The sequence below is a fragment of the Boleophthalmus pectinirostris genome, unplaced genomic scaffold, assembly GCF_026225935.1.
Source record: "Boleophthalmus pectinirostris isolate CB_2022bp ecotype Guang Dong unplaced genomic scaffold, ASM2622593v1 HiC_scaffold_22, whole genome shotgun sequence".
Lineage (NCBI taxonomy): Eukaryota > Metazoa > Chordata > Actinopteri > Gobiiformes > Gobiidae > Boleophthalmus > Boleophthalmus pectinirostris.
This window is the reverse complement of record NW_026571190.1, coordinates 26,737,649-26,752,460: the sequence shown is the minus strand read 5'-3', so window position 1 is coordinate 26,752,460 and position 14,812 is coordinate 26,737,649. Positions and strand designations below refer to the sequence as shown.

Below are 14,812 nucleotides of genomic sequence, written 5' to 3'. Positions count from 1 at the left end.
CTTTAAAATAATGTGTGTGTCTTGGCAGTGCTGGAGTGGGCCGCACCGGTTGCTTCATTGTCATTGACGCCATGACGGAAAGGATCAAGCACGAGAAGACCATCGACATCTACGGTCACGTGACTCTGATGCGATCCCAGAGGAACTACATGGTGCAGACGGAGGATCAGTACATCTTCATCCACGACGCTCTTCTGGAGGCCGTAACCTGTGGCAACACCGAGGTCCCCGCACGAAACCTCTACTCCTATATTCAAAGGCTGACGCAGATCGAGCCCGGGGAGAACGTCACCGGCATGGAGGTCGAGTTTAAGGTGAGAGGGAATGCCATTTTGAAATATCACTGGACATAATATTGGGGGTAGAAAATTACTCTACAGTGTATGCGGACTTTTTGTGCAATATGTAATTTCAACATGGAGAGACTGATGAGAAAGTATTAGGAACTTTATATATAAATGAGTTATCTTTGGTGCTCAAACCTCAGCAGAAGACATGGCGATGAAGGACGTGACCGATTAGATGAAGTTTAGGAGATGTCTTCCGCCCGGGGACTGACCACTGGAGGAGGCAAAAGTGAGAGCGAGGAGAGTGGAGGGGACGATGAAAGGATGAGGAGACTCAAGGTGATGAGAGGATGAGAAGGCTGAAGGGGACAATGAGAAGAGTGAAGAAGATGATGAGAGGATGGGGAGAGTAAAGGGACGATGAGAGGATGAGGAGGATGACAGGAGTGATGAGAGGATGAGGAGGATGACAGGGATGATGAGAGGATGAGGAGGATGACAGGGATGATGAGAGGATGAGGCTGAAGGGGAATGATGAGAGGATGAAGGGGATGATGAGAGGATGAGGCTGAAGGGGAATGATGAGAGGATGAAGGGGATGATGAGAGGATGAAAAGGCTGAAGGGGACAATGACAAGAGTGAAGAAGATGATGAGAAGATGAGGAGAGTGAAAGGGAAGATGAGAAGATGAGGAGAGTGAAAGGGACGATGAGAGGATGAAGGGAGTGAAGGGGACGATGAGAGGATGAGGAGATTGAATGGGACGTTGAGAAGATGAGGAGATTGAATAGGATGATGAGAGGATGAGGAGATTGAATGGGACGTTGAGAAGATGAGGAGATTGAATAGGATGATGAGAGGATGAGGAGATTGAAGGGGACGATGAGAAGATGAGGAGATTGAATAGGATGATGAGAGGATGAGGAGAATGAAGGGGACGATGAGAAGATGAGAAGGATGAAGGAGATGATGAGAGGATCAGACTGACAGGAATGATGAGAGGATGAGAAGGATGAAGGGGATGATGAGAGGATGAGGCTGAAGGGAATGATAAGAGGATGAAAAGGTTGAAGGGGACAATGAGAAGAGTGAAGAAGATGATGAGAGGATGATGAGAGTGAAAGGGCGATGAAAGGATGAGGAGAGTGAAGGGGAAGATGAGAGGAATAGAAGCTGAGGGGATGCTGGGAGGAGGTTGGGCGTGGCACAAACCGAAGCCACCGTGCACCTGCGACTGAGGTTTAAATTTCGCAGACTGGGCGCTGATTGGACAGGGGGAGGAGCAGCGAGCAGCAGGGAGGAGTATTTGGAGTGAGGGATGAAGGCTAAGGAGCAGGTAAACTCTGGAAAAGTGGTTATGTACCTGGGAGCCAAGTCTTCCAGGCTGTATTTAATCTAGCTCCATTTGTAATTTAGACTTGACAACCACTAAACCAACTCTGTATATCTGAAGAAACTGCTGATCCATCCCTATCCACAATTTTTCTTCATCTATCCAATTTTTTTTTTATTTCATTTTGTCTTAATAGTATTAACAATAATAGACTTGAGCACAGAAGGGCACTCTCAGCAGTTTTCAATATAATGATAGTATACTTGTGATTGCTGCTGAGATTTTGTCATAATATAGGTATAATTAAATGTTTCCTTTTGCTTTAAATCAATACAAATAGCTTTATAATGACTTGTGTTCTTCTGGTTATAATTTCCTTTTGCTGATACTTTGCTAGTCCTCACATTCACTCGCTGCCAGTTGAATTCACAGCAGACGTTGTCCTTGCCATACTTTGAAAAATGACTTCATCCGTACAGGTATATGTCAAACACAGATAGGTTACATATTTCACTGACAGGGCTGGAGTCTGCTCAGTCTCAGCGGGGGTAGAGTAAACACTACAGCGCTCTGTCCTGTTCCCTGGCATTTGTGTCCTAATGACAGCGGCCTCCACAGAATCACAATGAACCCTGAGCCACACAAACTGTTTGTGCTGCTTTATACTGATGTCCAGCATAAAGCATGTTGGAGGCTGACCAACAGGGGGAGTGCTTGAGCAAGGAATTACACAGAAGCAGTAAATTTTGACAGTGATGATAAAACTGGAAGAGATACTATATGTAAGTCATCAAATCACACATCCTGCAATTATCCAGGTACAAAAATGTCCCATGCAAAGGAAAAAAAGGTCCTATATTACGTAAAGTTGACTTTTGTGAGCTTTAGGTCATATTAGAATGTTGCTACCTCCTCAAAACATACCTGGAGTTGTATTTTGTTTCATTCACACATGTTTGAGTAACCCTGCGTTATTAGTCTGTTTACAACTCCAATGCTCAAAATGCTCTGCTCAGTAGTTTAGTAGTAGTTTTCAAGTTAACAGCTTCCAAATGATTCTAGTGGAGTTTAAAAACACAGTGGAGCACTTTCTGTATTACCACATGACATCACAACAGAGTGGAACAGAGTGTTTTTTGCTTTAGAGAACAACTCTGCTTACATATGCCGGGTTTATGTGTAAAACGTGAATGAAACAAAATACAACTCCAGGTATGTTCGTAATGAGGAAACATTATAACAGAGATCATAAAATAGCACAATATGGACCCTTTAATTGAAAAATCTTGTTTTATTTGTGTAACATTTACAAACATGTTCTTGTATCAGTTTATCAGTTCATAATCCAGTCTTATCTCATATGGTAATGCTGAATAGAGAAATTGTAATGCTGAATTGACTTGTACTTTTTAATCGTCTTGAGGAAATCTAATTACAATATGTCAGAAATGTCCGATTTGTATTAAATAGTGCAGCCATACATAAAAAGATAGTCTGGTTTCCTTTTCAGACTACTGCTAGAATAACATTTCTAATTGAAAAAGATTTAGATTCCAGTAAATAATGGAAGGAAAATTAGTAAAATAATCTTACAGCACCAGTGGGTCACTACTTACACATGTAGCGGATGGATATTTGTGTATATGATATTTTATTGATCAAACTATGCAGTCCAAACCAGATGCCATAAAGAATTACTATTGTTGATCCTGGAAGTCTGATTGAACTGGTGAACTGGTGGTTACTGTGGGATTTTCCAGCCACGGTCCATCTGTAAGAAAATAGAGCCGTTCAGATTCTCCCACAGCGCTCCGGTAGCTACACAGCACTCCTTATGGTTACTGCATTGTTCCCCCTCCTGTCTGTGGTTTTCCCCCTGTTCTAACCCTCACTCTTTTAAGTTACGTCATCCAATGGTTCGTCCTGCTTTTGTGCACGTAGCTGTTTTTGAATGCGTGTGTTCTTGTGTTTTTTTTTCTTCTCCTCCCTTGGATCGTCTGGGGCTCATATCGGAGTCTAGAGACAGTGTGGGGCCTTGTGGTTTCCTGGTACCCCAACTTTTGATTTTCTCCTTCCTCCTCTCGTTCGTCTTAATACAAACCCTCCTCCCATTCCTAACCACTGGCTCTGTCCCCCTTGCGTTGCCCCTCCGTTGTTTATTCAATTGAAGTTGTCTGGCTAAATATCCTTAGGCCTGTCAGTCACTCTAGCCTGATTTTCTCATTGTAAGTTCTCCGCTCAAGAGAAAACCATACCATGTGCTCAACACATTGGAGAGGCAGCCTTGAGTTCCTGCCTCGACTTCCTACGCCGGGTTTTGTTTGAGAGACAATTTGTGATCTGTGAAATATCTCCCTCCAGGTTTGCACAATGTTATAGCAACAAATGTATGTTTCTATTCCAGCGTTTAGCCAGTGCCAAGGCCCACACTTCCCGGTTTGTGAGTGCCAACTTGCCATGCAACAAATTTAAGAACCGCCTGGTCAATATTATGCCCTATGAGACCACACGCGTTTGTCTGCAGCCAATCAGAGGGGTCGAAGGGTCTGACTATATAAATGCCAGCTTTATTGATGGATACAGGTAAGAATACTTGTTTATTACTGCGCCATGTTGTACAGTATTATAGTAATGCATGTGCTTTCTTATACAGGCAACAAAAGGCCTACATAGCAACTCAAGGCCCATTGGCAGAGACCACAGAGGACTACTGGAGGATGCTGTGGGAACACAACTCAACCATTGTCGTCATGCTCACTAAACTAAGGGAAATGGGACGGGTAGGTTCTCTCACCCCATATCCTGAAAGCCAAATGTAGTGCTTTAGTTTTTACAAATCTATAAGAATTCAATAGACCTTTTTCACAACGGGCGGAAGTGCTGCGATGTAGGGTAAACGTAACGCCCGATTAATGCTTTTCCATGGCAAAACATCTGTAGAAATGTCTCGCATATTTTCCACCAGCTTCATAAATCTGCCTCATCACCCAATCTTCATCCAGCAAGGTCGACAAAGGATGTAATCTGTCCATGAAGAATTTATCCTTAAGTATCAAGGTAAGAAAGACAAAAACATAAAGGCGAACAACGACTAGCATTAGTGAACTACTCCTGAACAAAACTATCAGTATGGTCATGAATAAAACAGAAGTAATAAGGAATTCATTAATAAGTAACTTGTGAACTCAGACTGATTCTACAATTAAAATTAAAAATCAATTTCATGATGTAGATATTAGCGTTGACAGAGAGATTTGTGCAGTTCGAATGCTACAGATGTTGACAGATTACATGTCAAGCATTTAAACTACACAAATCTCTCTGTCTATGCCAATGTCTACATCATGATCATTTTACAATCAGTATGAGTTTCTTATGTTTTATTCATGACCATAATATTAGTTTTGCTCAGGAGTAGTCCACTAATGCGTCGTCGTAGTTCACCTTTACGCTTTCGTCTTTCTTACCTTGATAGTTGTAGATAAGTTCTTCATGGACATAATATATCCTTTGTGGATTTTGCTGGATGAAGATTTGGTGATGGGGCAGATTTATGAAGCTGGTGGAAAAATACACAAGACATTTCCATACTGGGAGTTACGTTTACCCTACATCGCAGCACTTCTGGCCGTTGTGTAAAAGGTCTATTTATTAACAGCAGCCGCCTTCACAGCCTGGTTTCACAAAATTGTTGATTTAACCAATGAAAACCGCTAGTCTGAACCATAGACTGTTTAAAGAAGTGGACTGAGGGAGTGTCGCCCATTGCATTTGGCTCTAGTCAACTAATGTTCACAATGCTAGTAGTTATATACGTATTTGGAGCCATATTAGGAATTGCAATTTATTTTCGGACAAAATAGCTAAATAACAACACCAGGAAAAACACTGTAAAAGTGTGTTAATACAAACATTTTAAGACCAAAATGAGGAGACTTACAGCAACAGAGAGAGCGGTGAGAATTTTTTTATGTAACGTCAATTGAAGGAGCCAGAAACGCCCACATGAACACTTCCCATTTTGAACGTGGCGGCTGGCAGGTTAACTGTGTCCATTTACATGTGCAATCTATGGTCCGAATATGTCACCAGGCACAATAATAGAATAGCCTAGACTAAGCTAGCACCACTCAGCAGTGTGAGTTGTATGAATAAATTAATACAGTTACTTTACTAAAATCAAAGGAATGTATTGCAATGTTTGATCAAGTTTCAACTGCACTGAGAAAAAGAAAAAAACACCGCTCTTGTGATGAGTGTGTGCAATTATTCCTACTCTAATCAGTGATACAGAAGAATACATTATAAACAGTACAACAAACATAAAATGGTTCTAATCAGCATTTTTAGACTTAAATATTATAGTTTTCTAGGCATTCAGAGTGCAGTACTCTGACCTGGCCAAACTGACTACATTCCAAATACATTTTAATGCAGGTATTTAATTTAGATGATATGATGTTAAAAACTGAGCTCAAAAAATAAAACTGCCAACGCCTCTGTTACCATAAGAGCAATCAAGTAGCTTACCTAAAAATTCCTTGTCCTTCTTTTGCAGGAAAAGTGTCATCAGTACTGGCCCGCAGAGCGCTCGGCCCGGTACCAGTACTTTGTGGTGGATCCCATGGCAGAGTACAACATGCCCCAGTACATCCTCCGAGAGTTCAAGGTCACAGACGCCAGGGTGAGTCCACACTTTGAGAGACGCTCCATGTAACAAAGATAAGACCTAACACTGTCCTTCCTGTTTAGGACGGCCAATCACGGACAGTCCGTCAGTTCCAGTTCACTGATTGGCCGGAGCAAGGAGTGCCAAAGTCAGGGGAGGGTTTTATCGATTTCATTGGACAGGTGCATAAAACTAAGGAGCAGTTTGGTCAAGATGGCCCTATAACGGTACACTGCAGGTAAGGAAATGAATGAACTAAAACCAAAATGAGGTCAAAATTAGGGATGCACCGATCTGATTCTGGTATCGAATATCGGCGCCAATACCGAAAAATCGGCTTCAAAGTATTAGTTCAGTCGATATCCTGGTTGGATACATACATTGATGTAATATAAACATTTACTTGTCTTAATTGGCTCTGTTCACGCTTACGTCAAACCAGGAAGACATTTGAAAAGATGTGATTACAACTTCCGGTGTAGCTACCCACAATGGGCTCACCAAACATGGATCTGTTAAAACCGACTGTGATAAAACCCACTGAAGTAAATGTGATCAGCAGTAAAATGAAGACTGCAGTGCATATGTGCTGTTTGGAATCATCTTGAATCTCTTCTAATCGCATGGACCCAGTGTGCTCAGAGTTGTGTGTCAGTGGGGAAAAGATGAAAACTGAGGTATGGGTGTAATTGTTGATTAGCCGAACATAACGTAACGCTACAATGAGATGCAGATGAAGAAAACTGGGCCTGGGAAGTTGTTGTAATCGCGTCTTTCTCAACGTCCTCCTGGTTTGTGACATAAGCGTGAATAGAGCCTATCGTACCAAAAAGTCTATAAATAATGTTTTTTTTTTAAATGAGAGATAAATAAGAGCTAAATTACACATTTGGATTTAGATTTTAGTTTTGTTTAAAGGAATAAATACTGTTTTCAGTCTCTGCACTGGTTTCGGTTCATATCAGATATCACCACAGTATCAGAATCAGTATCAGAACTGAAAAAGCTGCATCGGTGCATTTCTAATCTAAAGTGAATCATATTAAAATGACATGATGACTTCAGATGTGTATTGTGTTCCTCCTTCAGTGCGGGGGTTGGGAGGACGGGCGTTTTCATCACTCTTAGCATAGTGCTGGAGAGGATGAGGTACGAAGGAGTGGTGGACATCTTCCAGACCGTGAAGATGCTGCGCACTCAAAGACCAGCCACCGTCCAGACAGAGGTCAGACTCCTCACGGTCAAACTCCTTTTTTCATTCATTTCAAATCTAACTCATTCACGTCTTCTGTGCAGGACCAGTACCAGTTCTGCTACAGGGCCAGTCTGGAGTACCTGGGGAGCTTTGATCACTATGCAACATAAAACCAGTGGCTGTCTCTTATCACATCCCCACCTAGTGCACTTCTCCAAGGTCACACCTGCTTCAAGTAACTGCACTAGGCCGTGATGTGTCTTTGAAGATATCGCCACCACATGCAGAGTGAAGAAGGGACCATCGGCCTCTCCCGTACCCAGAAACAGCACTTCTAACTGAGCCATAGCAACTTAAATGACGACAAGGGTGCAGTCCTACGCACCCTCTGCCCAAACACACACTCCCTCATTCGTCAGCCTGGAGAAGAAACTTCAAACACTGTAACAATCAAAAATGCTTGATCAAATCTGATATTTGTGAGCACCGAGATTGCTTTACATTGTTTTGGGAGTGGGACTCTCACCTTGTTCAACACCAGTGTAGCATCACTAACCCTACAACAGAAGCCAAGAGAGTGTTTGGCTGTCACAGGGGACGGAGAATGACCAGGAATCCAGCTTCATGGAGGCCTCGTGGACTGAGAGAACTGGGACTTTTGAGCCCCAGAGTTTTGCCAACCGGAGCCTGAACACAGAGCACACAGTATTAAAGACACCAATAGTGTTTTTCCTGTTTGGAGACAGACTTTTGTTTCCTGTGAATGAAAAAGAAGATATATGTATTTCTACCATACAATAATAAAAGACACCAGTTCAACCTTATGCTTCACTATTAGATAAGGGAAATCTGAAAGAGGTTTAAAACGTATACCACAGAGTAAAGCATTAATTTAGTTTTTTAGACAATAATATAGAGATGTGATTATCTTGTTTTTTTAACTGGGTATTATTCATGGCATGTTCCTCCTTTTTAGCTGATTTGGGGGCTTTTGTACAAGACTTTGTCCTCACTGACTATAACCAGACAAGATCATGTTTTGTTTTTGTTTTTTTGTTTTTATTTCTTCTAACGTAATCAAATGAGCTGTAGCGACCTTTTCGTGTGATAAGGTATTGTTCTAAAAGTGTACAATCAAATGTAATGTGTGGAAAGTGTTCACAGATCTATGGAAACAGCACACTTAAGTGTCACTCTTTGTACCCTCCACCTCTCACAAACAAGCTGGCAAGCACGGTACGATGTGAGCCTGTGATGTCCACGCCAGATCTATGGTAATGATTCGGTGTCAGGAGAAAGACTAATGAAATAGAGCAGAGCACGACTGCAATGATTATAGTGATAATACAAATATGTGTCCAAATATGTTTGACAAAGATTTATTAAGCAAGAAATTAGTTTAAAGGACCCATATTACACTATTTTCTGCTATATGCTGTAATGTTGTTTTCTCATTACAAACAAACCTGAAGTTGAGTTTTGTTTCGTTCACACATATTTAACATTTTCTCTCAAACTGATAATAGGTAAAAGTACCACTACATGACATCACAAGGTGGAACAGAGTGTTTTGCGCTTTGGAGATGTAAACAGACTTAATAATAAAGGATTACTCAAACATGTGAATGAAACAAAACACAACCCCAGCTCTGTTTTAGAGGCGGTAACATTATAACATGGATTAAAGGTCACAAGAGTCAGTTTTGTGTACTATGGGACCTTTAAAATGTTTAAGGGGTTTTGAACAAAATCTCACTGGAATGCTCACTTTTTGACCTGTCTCTTTCTGTGTGCAATAAGTAGATGTATTATATATTTTTGTGTCAATTCACTAGCTGCAGTTACACGCCATTACCAGTAGGACATCTACAATGTTGTGTCTTTTTTCCAGACACGAGGATGTTTTCATTTAGTCACAGTTCAAATATAATGAGAGTTTATCAGTAATTGGTAATGATGTCATCCTTTTACTCGTCATAGCAACCAACGAATGCTCATTCTTCAGCTGCATCCAATAATTATTTTGATTTTAGATTTCTAGTGCCTTATATTACACGCCTATTTTGATAACATTACTTTAAAGTTCTGTTTGTGTACTTTATGTATGCCAGTGTGTATGTTTATGACTGAATGTCTGGTGTATTGTTTATTGTTATGTTTTAATATGTGAAAGTACATTGTCTATTCTGTTTTTGGGCTGTGAATTAATATGGAAGGCTCTTTGTAGCCTAAATAGTTTAACATTTGAATATAACGTGAAGGTCATCTCAATGCCATCAGCTACAAGTATTCTACAGTTAAAGGTTTTGCATCGACCGGATGTCGTTGCCATTACAAAATTATCTTGACGCTGCACATGTTTGTTGTATTTATTCTTTCTTGAAAACGTATTGTTGTCCACACTTGGCATTGACTGTGAGCTGGCTCAGAAAAGTCTTATTAAAGCAGCTATGTAGATCTGGAGCTATGAAACAGTGGTTAATCGTTATATGAAGAGGAAATACATTTGTCTATCATGCAAAAATATCATGAAACCTTGTATACATTTAGTTCATTTTTGAGAGAAGTTCAGGTGCTATGTCTCCTCATCACCACATCCATAAACACTGACTCTTTCTGTTGACATCGTTTGAATGCATGGTTTCACTTTTGAGATTTCCAATTTGGTCGCACCTGTTACAGGAAGACTTGCACTTTCTCTCTTTATACTATGCACTATATTAGCATCTTATTTTGCCCCCAAAGGAGTTTTACTTGAACTCAGTACAGTTGGACCCTGATTTGCTCAAGGTTGTGTATATGTAAATACCACACAGAGAGTAAGTGAAATGCATAATTAAATAATATAATATAAATACCTGAACATATGAATGATTAAATAATAAAACATTAAATATATAAGGAATAGAGTGATATAATAAAAACGATGCACCTGATGCACAGTTTATGACACAGTTAAGTGCAATACACAGCGTGGATTTGTCACACCACAAAATGTCTCACAACAAAAGTGTTCTATTTACCCCCAATGTATTATGTGGATGGATAAAACTGGAGTTTTGAAAATGTATAAAAATATATATAAAAAATACAGTGTTATTTGGATCGGTTACCTCCAATTGGTCTGTTATTGTCAATTTTTTGTTGTTTTCTGCTTTGAGTCAACAAGTGCTTTTTTATTTTTTCTTATATTGTTCTCAGAGCGTGTGGGAAACAAACAACGGGTCTGTATGGACTTCTGTTCTTGTCGACACAAGTTTCATTTGTTACAAATAAACTCAAGTGAAATACTTACCTCTGTTTCATCTTTTGTTTTGAAATATACTCAGACAGATCTGATTTACTTTACACAGCATTCATTTTTGGGCAGTGTTGTCAGTGTTGTTGTACATGAATCTGCAGCCAACAACACAGTGTCTAAACTAAGTTAGTTTACTTCATATTTATTTATTATTTATTCATTTTGCAAATAGCAAATGAGTGATTCCCAATAACATGTTCAAACATAATCACTGTCTCTTAACTATACAGGGAAGAATTAACTTGTTTGCAACTGTTAAATGGGAAAGGGGAAGTGCATGTCTAAGAATACAGTGAAAGCTTGTGTTTTGTAGATTTGCAATTCTAAAAGATGAGAAAAAGACAAGGATATTTGTAAAGTCTTAAAGAGGCACTATGGAACTTTTGAGAATGATCTGATAATTTTATTGTAGGCCAATGAATATTGAAATTATTAAACAAGATGCAAATCTCCACATGCAGCTTCAGAGCATGTGTTTATAGCATTTGTAACACAAATACAGTGGTGCCTAAGTACATGGCCAAAAAGGCCCTCACTCATTCATGCCTGAGTGAGTGTAAAGGATGACTGCATTATCTGCCTCTGTCTTCTGCAGACAGCACAAGACACTCTGTGGATGTGAGATATTTGACTTAAGTCTTCTTTGTGGCAGCTTCTGACACGCAGCTGCTGAAGCCTCAGGCTGTGTCACTGTTTACTGCCAAGTAACCTGCTCAGTCTGAACCACTAAAAGCCCAACAAAGTTCAGTCCTGGTGATCGGAAACTGTAGTAAGACAAATGATGTACACCACTCACCATGTAATAACAAAACATATGTATTTTTTCAATTTGTTTTCTTACAGCAATTAACAATGGTGAAACTAGCAAGCCAAAAATAAATACAAATTTTAAATAATTTCAAGGATGTGTTTTATCTAAAAGAGCAACAGTAGCATTTCACATTGGGAAATGTCTAATGCAAAGTACATGGCTTCCTGCCTGGTGTTATTCATGGATTATCATAGAACCAATCTTTTACAAAATAAATGTTTCTTTCAACCTTCAGCTGATCATTTGCCAGCTTTCTTTTACAATATACAGGAAGAAAGCCTTTGTACTGCACAGACAAGGTCCAGCAAAAGCATTTGGGAGACTATGTTAAACATGCAGAGGGCGCAGTTAAGACATGAAGAAAATAGTAAAAGGAAAGTGCTTAAATACTCAAAATAAAATCAGACCCCCGAAGCTACCAAAGCTAGAAAATTCTAAACTTTAGTTATATACACAGAAAACTTTTCCCCACACACATTGTCACATCCCTGACTGACCTGATAGCACAAAGAAATTCAGACTGCGTGTTGTCTGTAAGCCTGTGCACCTCAGCTCAGCCGACAAATCAAATGTACAGAAAAGTCCCACTCAGGCTCTGCGATAAAATGTCCAAGCACCATGATCATAATTAAACATACAGCAAAATACAGCTCACATTCCCTTAAGTTTTGCTCGGCATTTGTTTTACAGGTAAATTCGGTAATGCTGAAAAATGGAGCTGATTCATGATGGTTGCGCGCGCACGCGCACACACACACATACACACACACACACACACAACCAAAAAACAGCCAAAACGTTCTGTTTACATCCATGGCTCATTCAGTGCATTTATCAGTCACAGGCTCCAAGTGTTCATTTCCCTTTCGGGCTGCGTGGCTCCCAGGAGCTTTTGGCAGTTGTACGGAGGCCTGGCAGAGCCACATAGTCTTTTTGGAAGCGCAAATTTGGAGTTCTTTGACGTTTCCTTTCTCCTTGTGTGGTAAAGAAGGTGTCCTGGAAACGCATGCTGGATGCTGTGGACTAAATAAAAAAGACAACAGAATATATATAGGGTTTTTTTTGTCTGATTTGCCAATAATAAAAATGCATACCAAATGTTTTTTATTGTGGAGTCCATTACTTACAAGTCTACGCTTGACTTTTTTAGGCAAGTCCTCCTCTAGGGTGTAGATATCTTCTCTTTTTGCCAGTACCTGAGACCCATCTTCAAACTCCACCTGGACACACCATTTCAGAATCAATGACGTTTGAGTCTGTACTGCATTTGGTTGTAATAGCATTTTAATATTTCAATCTATCTTGACAATGGAAAATTCGTGTTCTTCTTTTGAATTTGGACCATCTCGAACTGCGTCACTGATGCATTTGTGCATATCTAACAGTTGACGCCCAGTTGAACTAAATAAAGATTTAAGTGGAAGCCGCATGACTCTGTACTTAGTGAATATTTCAGTAAGTTTGAATAATGCAGATCGTCACCTTCTCTTCCTCTGCTTCTTCACTGCATCCATCTGTCCCTACTGGGAGTCTCTAACCCTCTCTACCTTCCTCCATCTACTTTAGTTCTTTCTGACGTAGACTCAAGCGCTCTCATTCAGTTTTCACCTCCTCAAAAATAAACCCAGGGACATTGTCATAGTCCTGATTATTCTGAAGTTAAAGTTTAACTACATCTAAGTTTGTGTAAGTGGGTCAGATGACTCAACTCAGTGTTGGTACCTGGTACATGTAGGAGATGTTGGATCCAAGATATTTAGCACCATAGAAAAGCCCATCAGGCCATTTGACTTGAACAGCTTCTCCTACTTCAGGAGGACCCATCTTTACACAATCTCTGCTCTAAAAGTACAAAAATACGCAGTTAGACAGAGCAAGGTGCCCCAAGGTGCCTATTCTCACTGAACTCGTCCAACGACATAAAAACTGTGAACAAACTATGTATATTATTAAAGACCATGTGGTCATTTACTTTAAAAATATCAATCATCAGACTGTGTGTGCTGCTAAAGTAAGTTTGTAAGGCAGTAGAGCAAAGAATTTAACAGCAACTATTTGGTATAGGCCTCTAAAAACATGGCTCTACCTTAGAGACATACAAAAATAAATCATAGAATATCATGACTGTCCTGATTTTACATTTCTGCTGCCTTGTTCATAATTGTACTTATTACAATTATTTATGAAGTATGACAGGAAGGAAGCTGAAGCTCACCACGATGTCTTCTGGGTACGTGTCATTGGAGAAGGAACCGTCATCAAACATGACCTCGTAGAAGGTTTGGGAGGTGATCTGCGTGACTTTAGAGCTGTAGTAGCGCAGGTTCTTGTGTTTGGATATAACCATTTGGCCGAGAGATATGGCTCCCTGGATCCCCTGCAGTTTCTGAAAGAGACAGAACAGTGATTAAAACAGATTTAGGACAGTCATTCTTCTCACACTTTGCATAATTATTTCTACCCAAATCCTACAGACTCCAAAAATGTACAATTTCATGCTAAAGCTTTGTAAAGTCGTCCCAGTGCATGACTGTTCACTGACATTACTGGACTTACAGATGAACAAACATTTAGCTTCTGCCTCTTTTGGCCTTACATGAATTATTACATTTATGATATAACTTGTCTTATGTGATTGAAATAAATAAAAATACTCACAGCTGAGGAGCCTTGATTCTGATGTCTATGACAGGTGATTGACACCACATATGGCCAATCGTCTGGCTCGATGGAGACTCCTGCCGCGTGCGCACAGGTCACATGAAAGGAGGTGGGACATCGTCCATATGAACACTGTACACAAGCTCCAGCCTGCCGCTTCCCCAGACACCTCTTCTGACAGTAACTACACTTCTGCACACAACAACCAAATGGATTGATTTATTAGCATTATTGAACATTATAATGATAGGCATTTCATAGTTTCAATAAAATGAACTACTGAGACCTCAAAGTTCTTACAAAAAACTAAAAGTACAATATAAAATGTTCCCAGTTGTAATAAGAGCTTTATGATAATTCTCATGTTTTCAAACCCATTGACCACTTCTACTTTTACAATCTATATGTATTGACTCATACATATATTTTTAACATTATCCTTGGGTTTTCTGCACCAAACAGCCCATCAAGTTCATTTCCTCTGCTGTGGTATCTCCTCTCCCAGGCCCCTGCCCACCACACAAGCCCTGCCGAGGGGAAAAGATGACGCCATT

The 14,812-nt window shown here is 40.0% G+C and overlaps 3 protein-coding genes across 3 annotated transcripts in view; 1 reads left to right on the top strand and 2 right to left on the bottom strand.

The window, feature by feature from the left end:
• The window catches only part of LOC110172637 (receptor-type tyrosine-protein phosphatase delta-like), a 63,101-nt gene extending 52,328 nt beyond the window's left edge, over positions 1-10,773 (top strand). Inside the window, 7 exon segments of the mRNA XM_055158474.1 lie at positions 29-314; positions 4,026-4,204; positions 4,275-4,401; positions 6,180-6,305; positions 6,374-6,528; positions 7,380-7,515; positions 7,587-10,773. Coding sequence (XP_055014449.1) covers positions 29-314; positions 4,026-4,204; positions 4,275-4,401; positions 6,180-6,305; positions 6,374-6,528; positions 7,380-7,515; positions 7,587-7,655 — 1,078 coding nt within the window. The 3' untranslated portion in view covers positions 7,656-10,773.
• Positions 10,774-11,586: 813 nt separating this feature from the next.
• LOC129410391 (lysine-specific demethylase 4C-like) lies at positions 11,587-14,459 on the bottom strand (the record flags this gene model as incomplete). Its single annotated transcript, XM_055158473.1, has 5 exons — positions 11,587-12,620; positions 12,725-12,817; positions 13,320-13,439; positions 13,813-13,983; positions 14,256-14,459. Coding segments are annotated over 5 exons (756 nt in total), but the record flags the coding sequence as incomplete, so codon positions are not given.
• Positions 14,460-14,692: 233 nt separating this feature from the next.
• smc2 (structural maintenance of chromosomes 2) overlaps positions 14,693-14,812 on the bottom strand; it is a 5,075-nt gene continuing 4,955 nt past the window's right edge. Inside the window, exon 19 of the mRNA XM_055158472.1 lies at positions 14,693-14,785. Within this exon, the coding sequence (XP_055014447.1) occupies positions 14,693-14,785 (93 nt within the window). The remainder of the gene's footprint in view (positions 14,786-14,812) is intronic.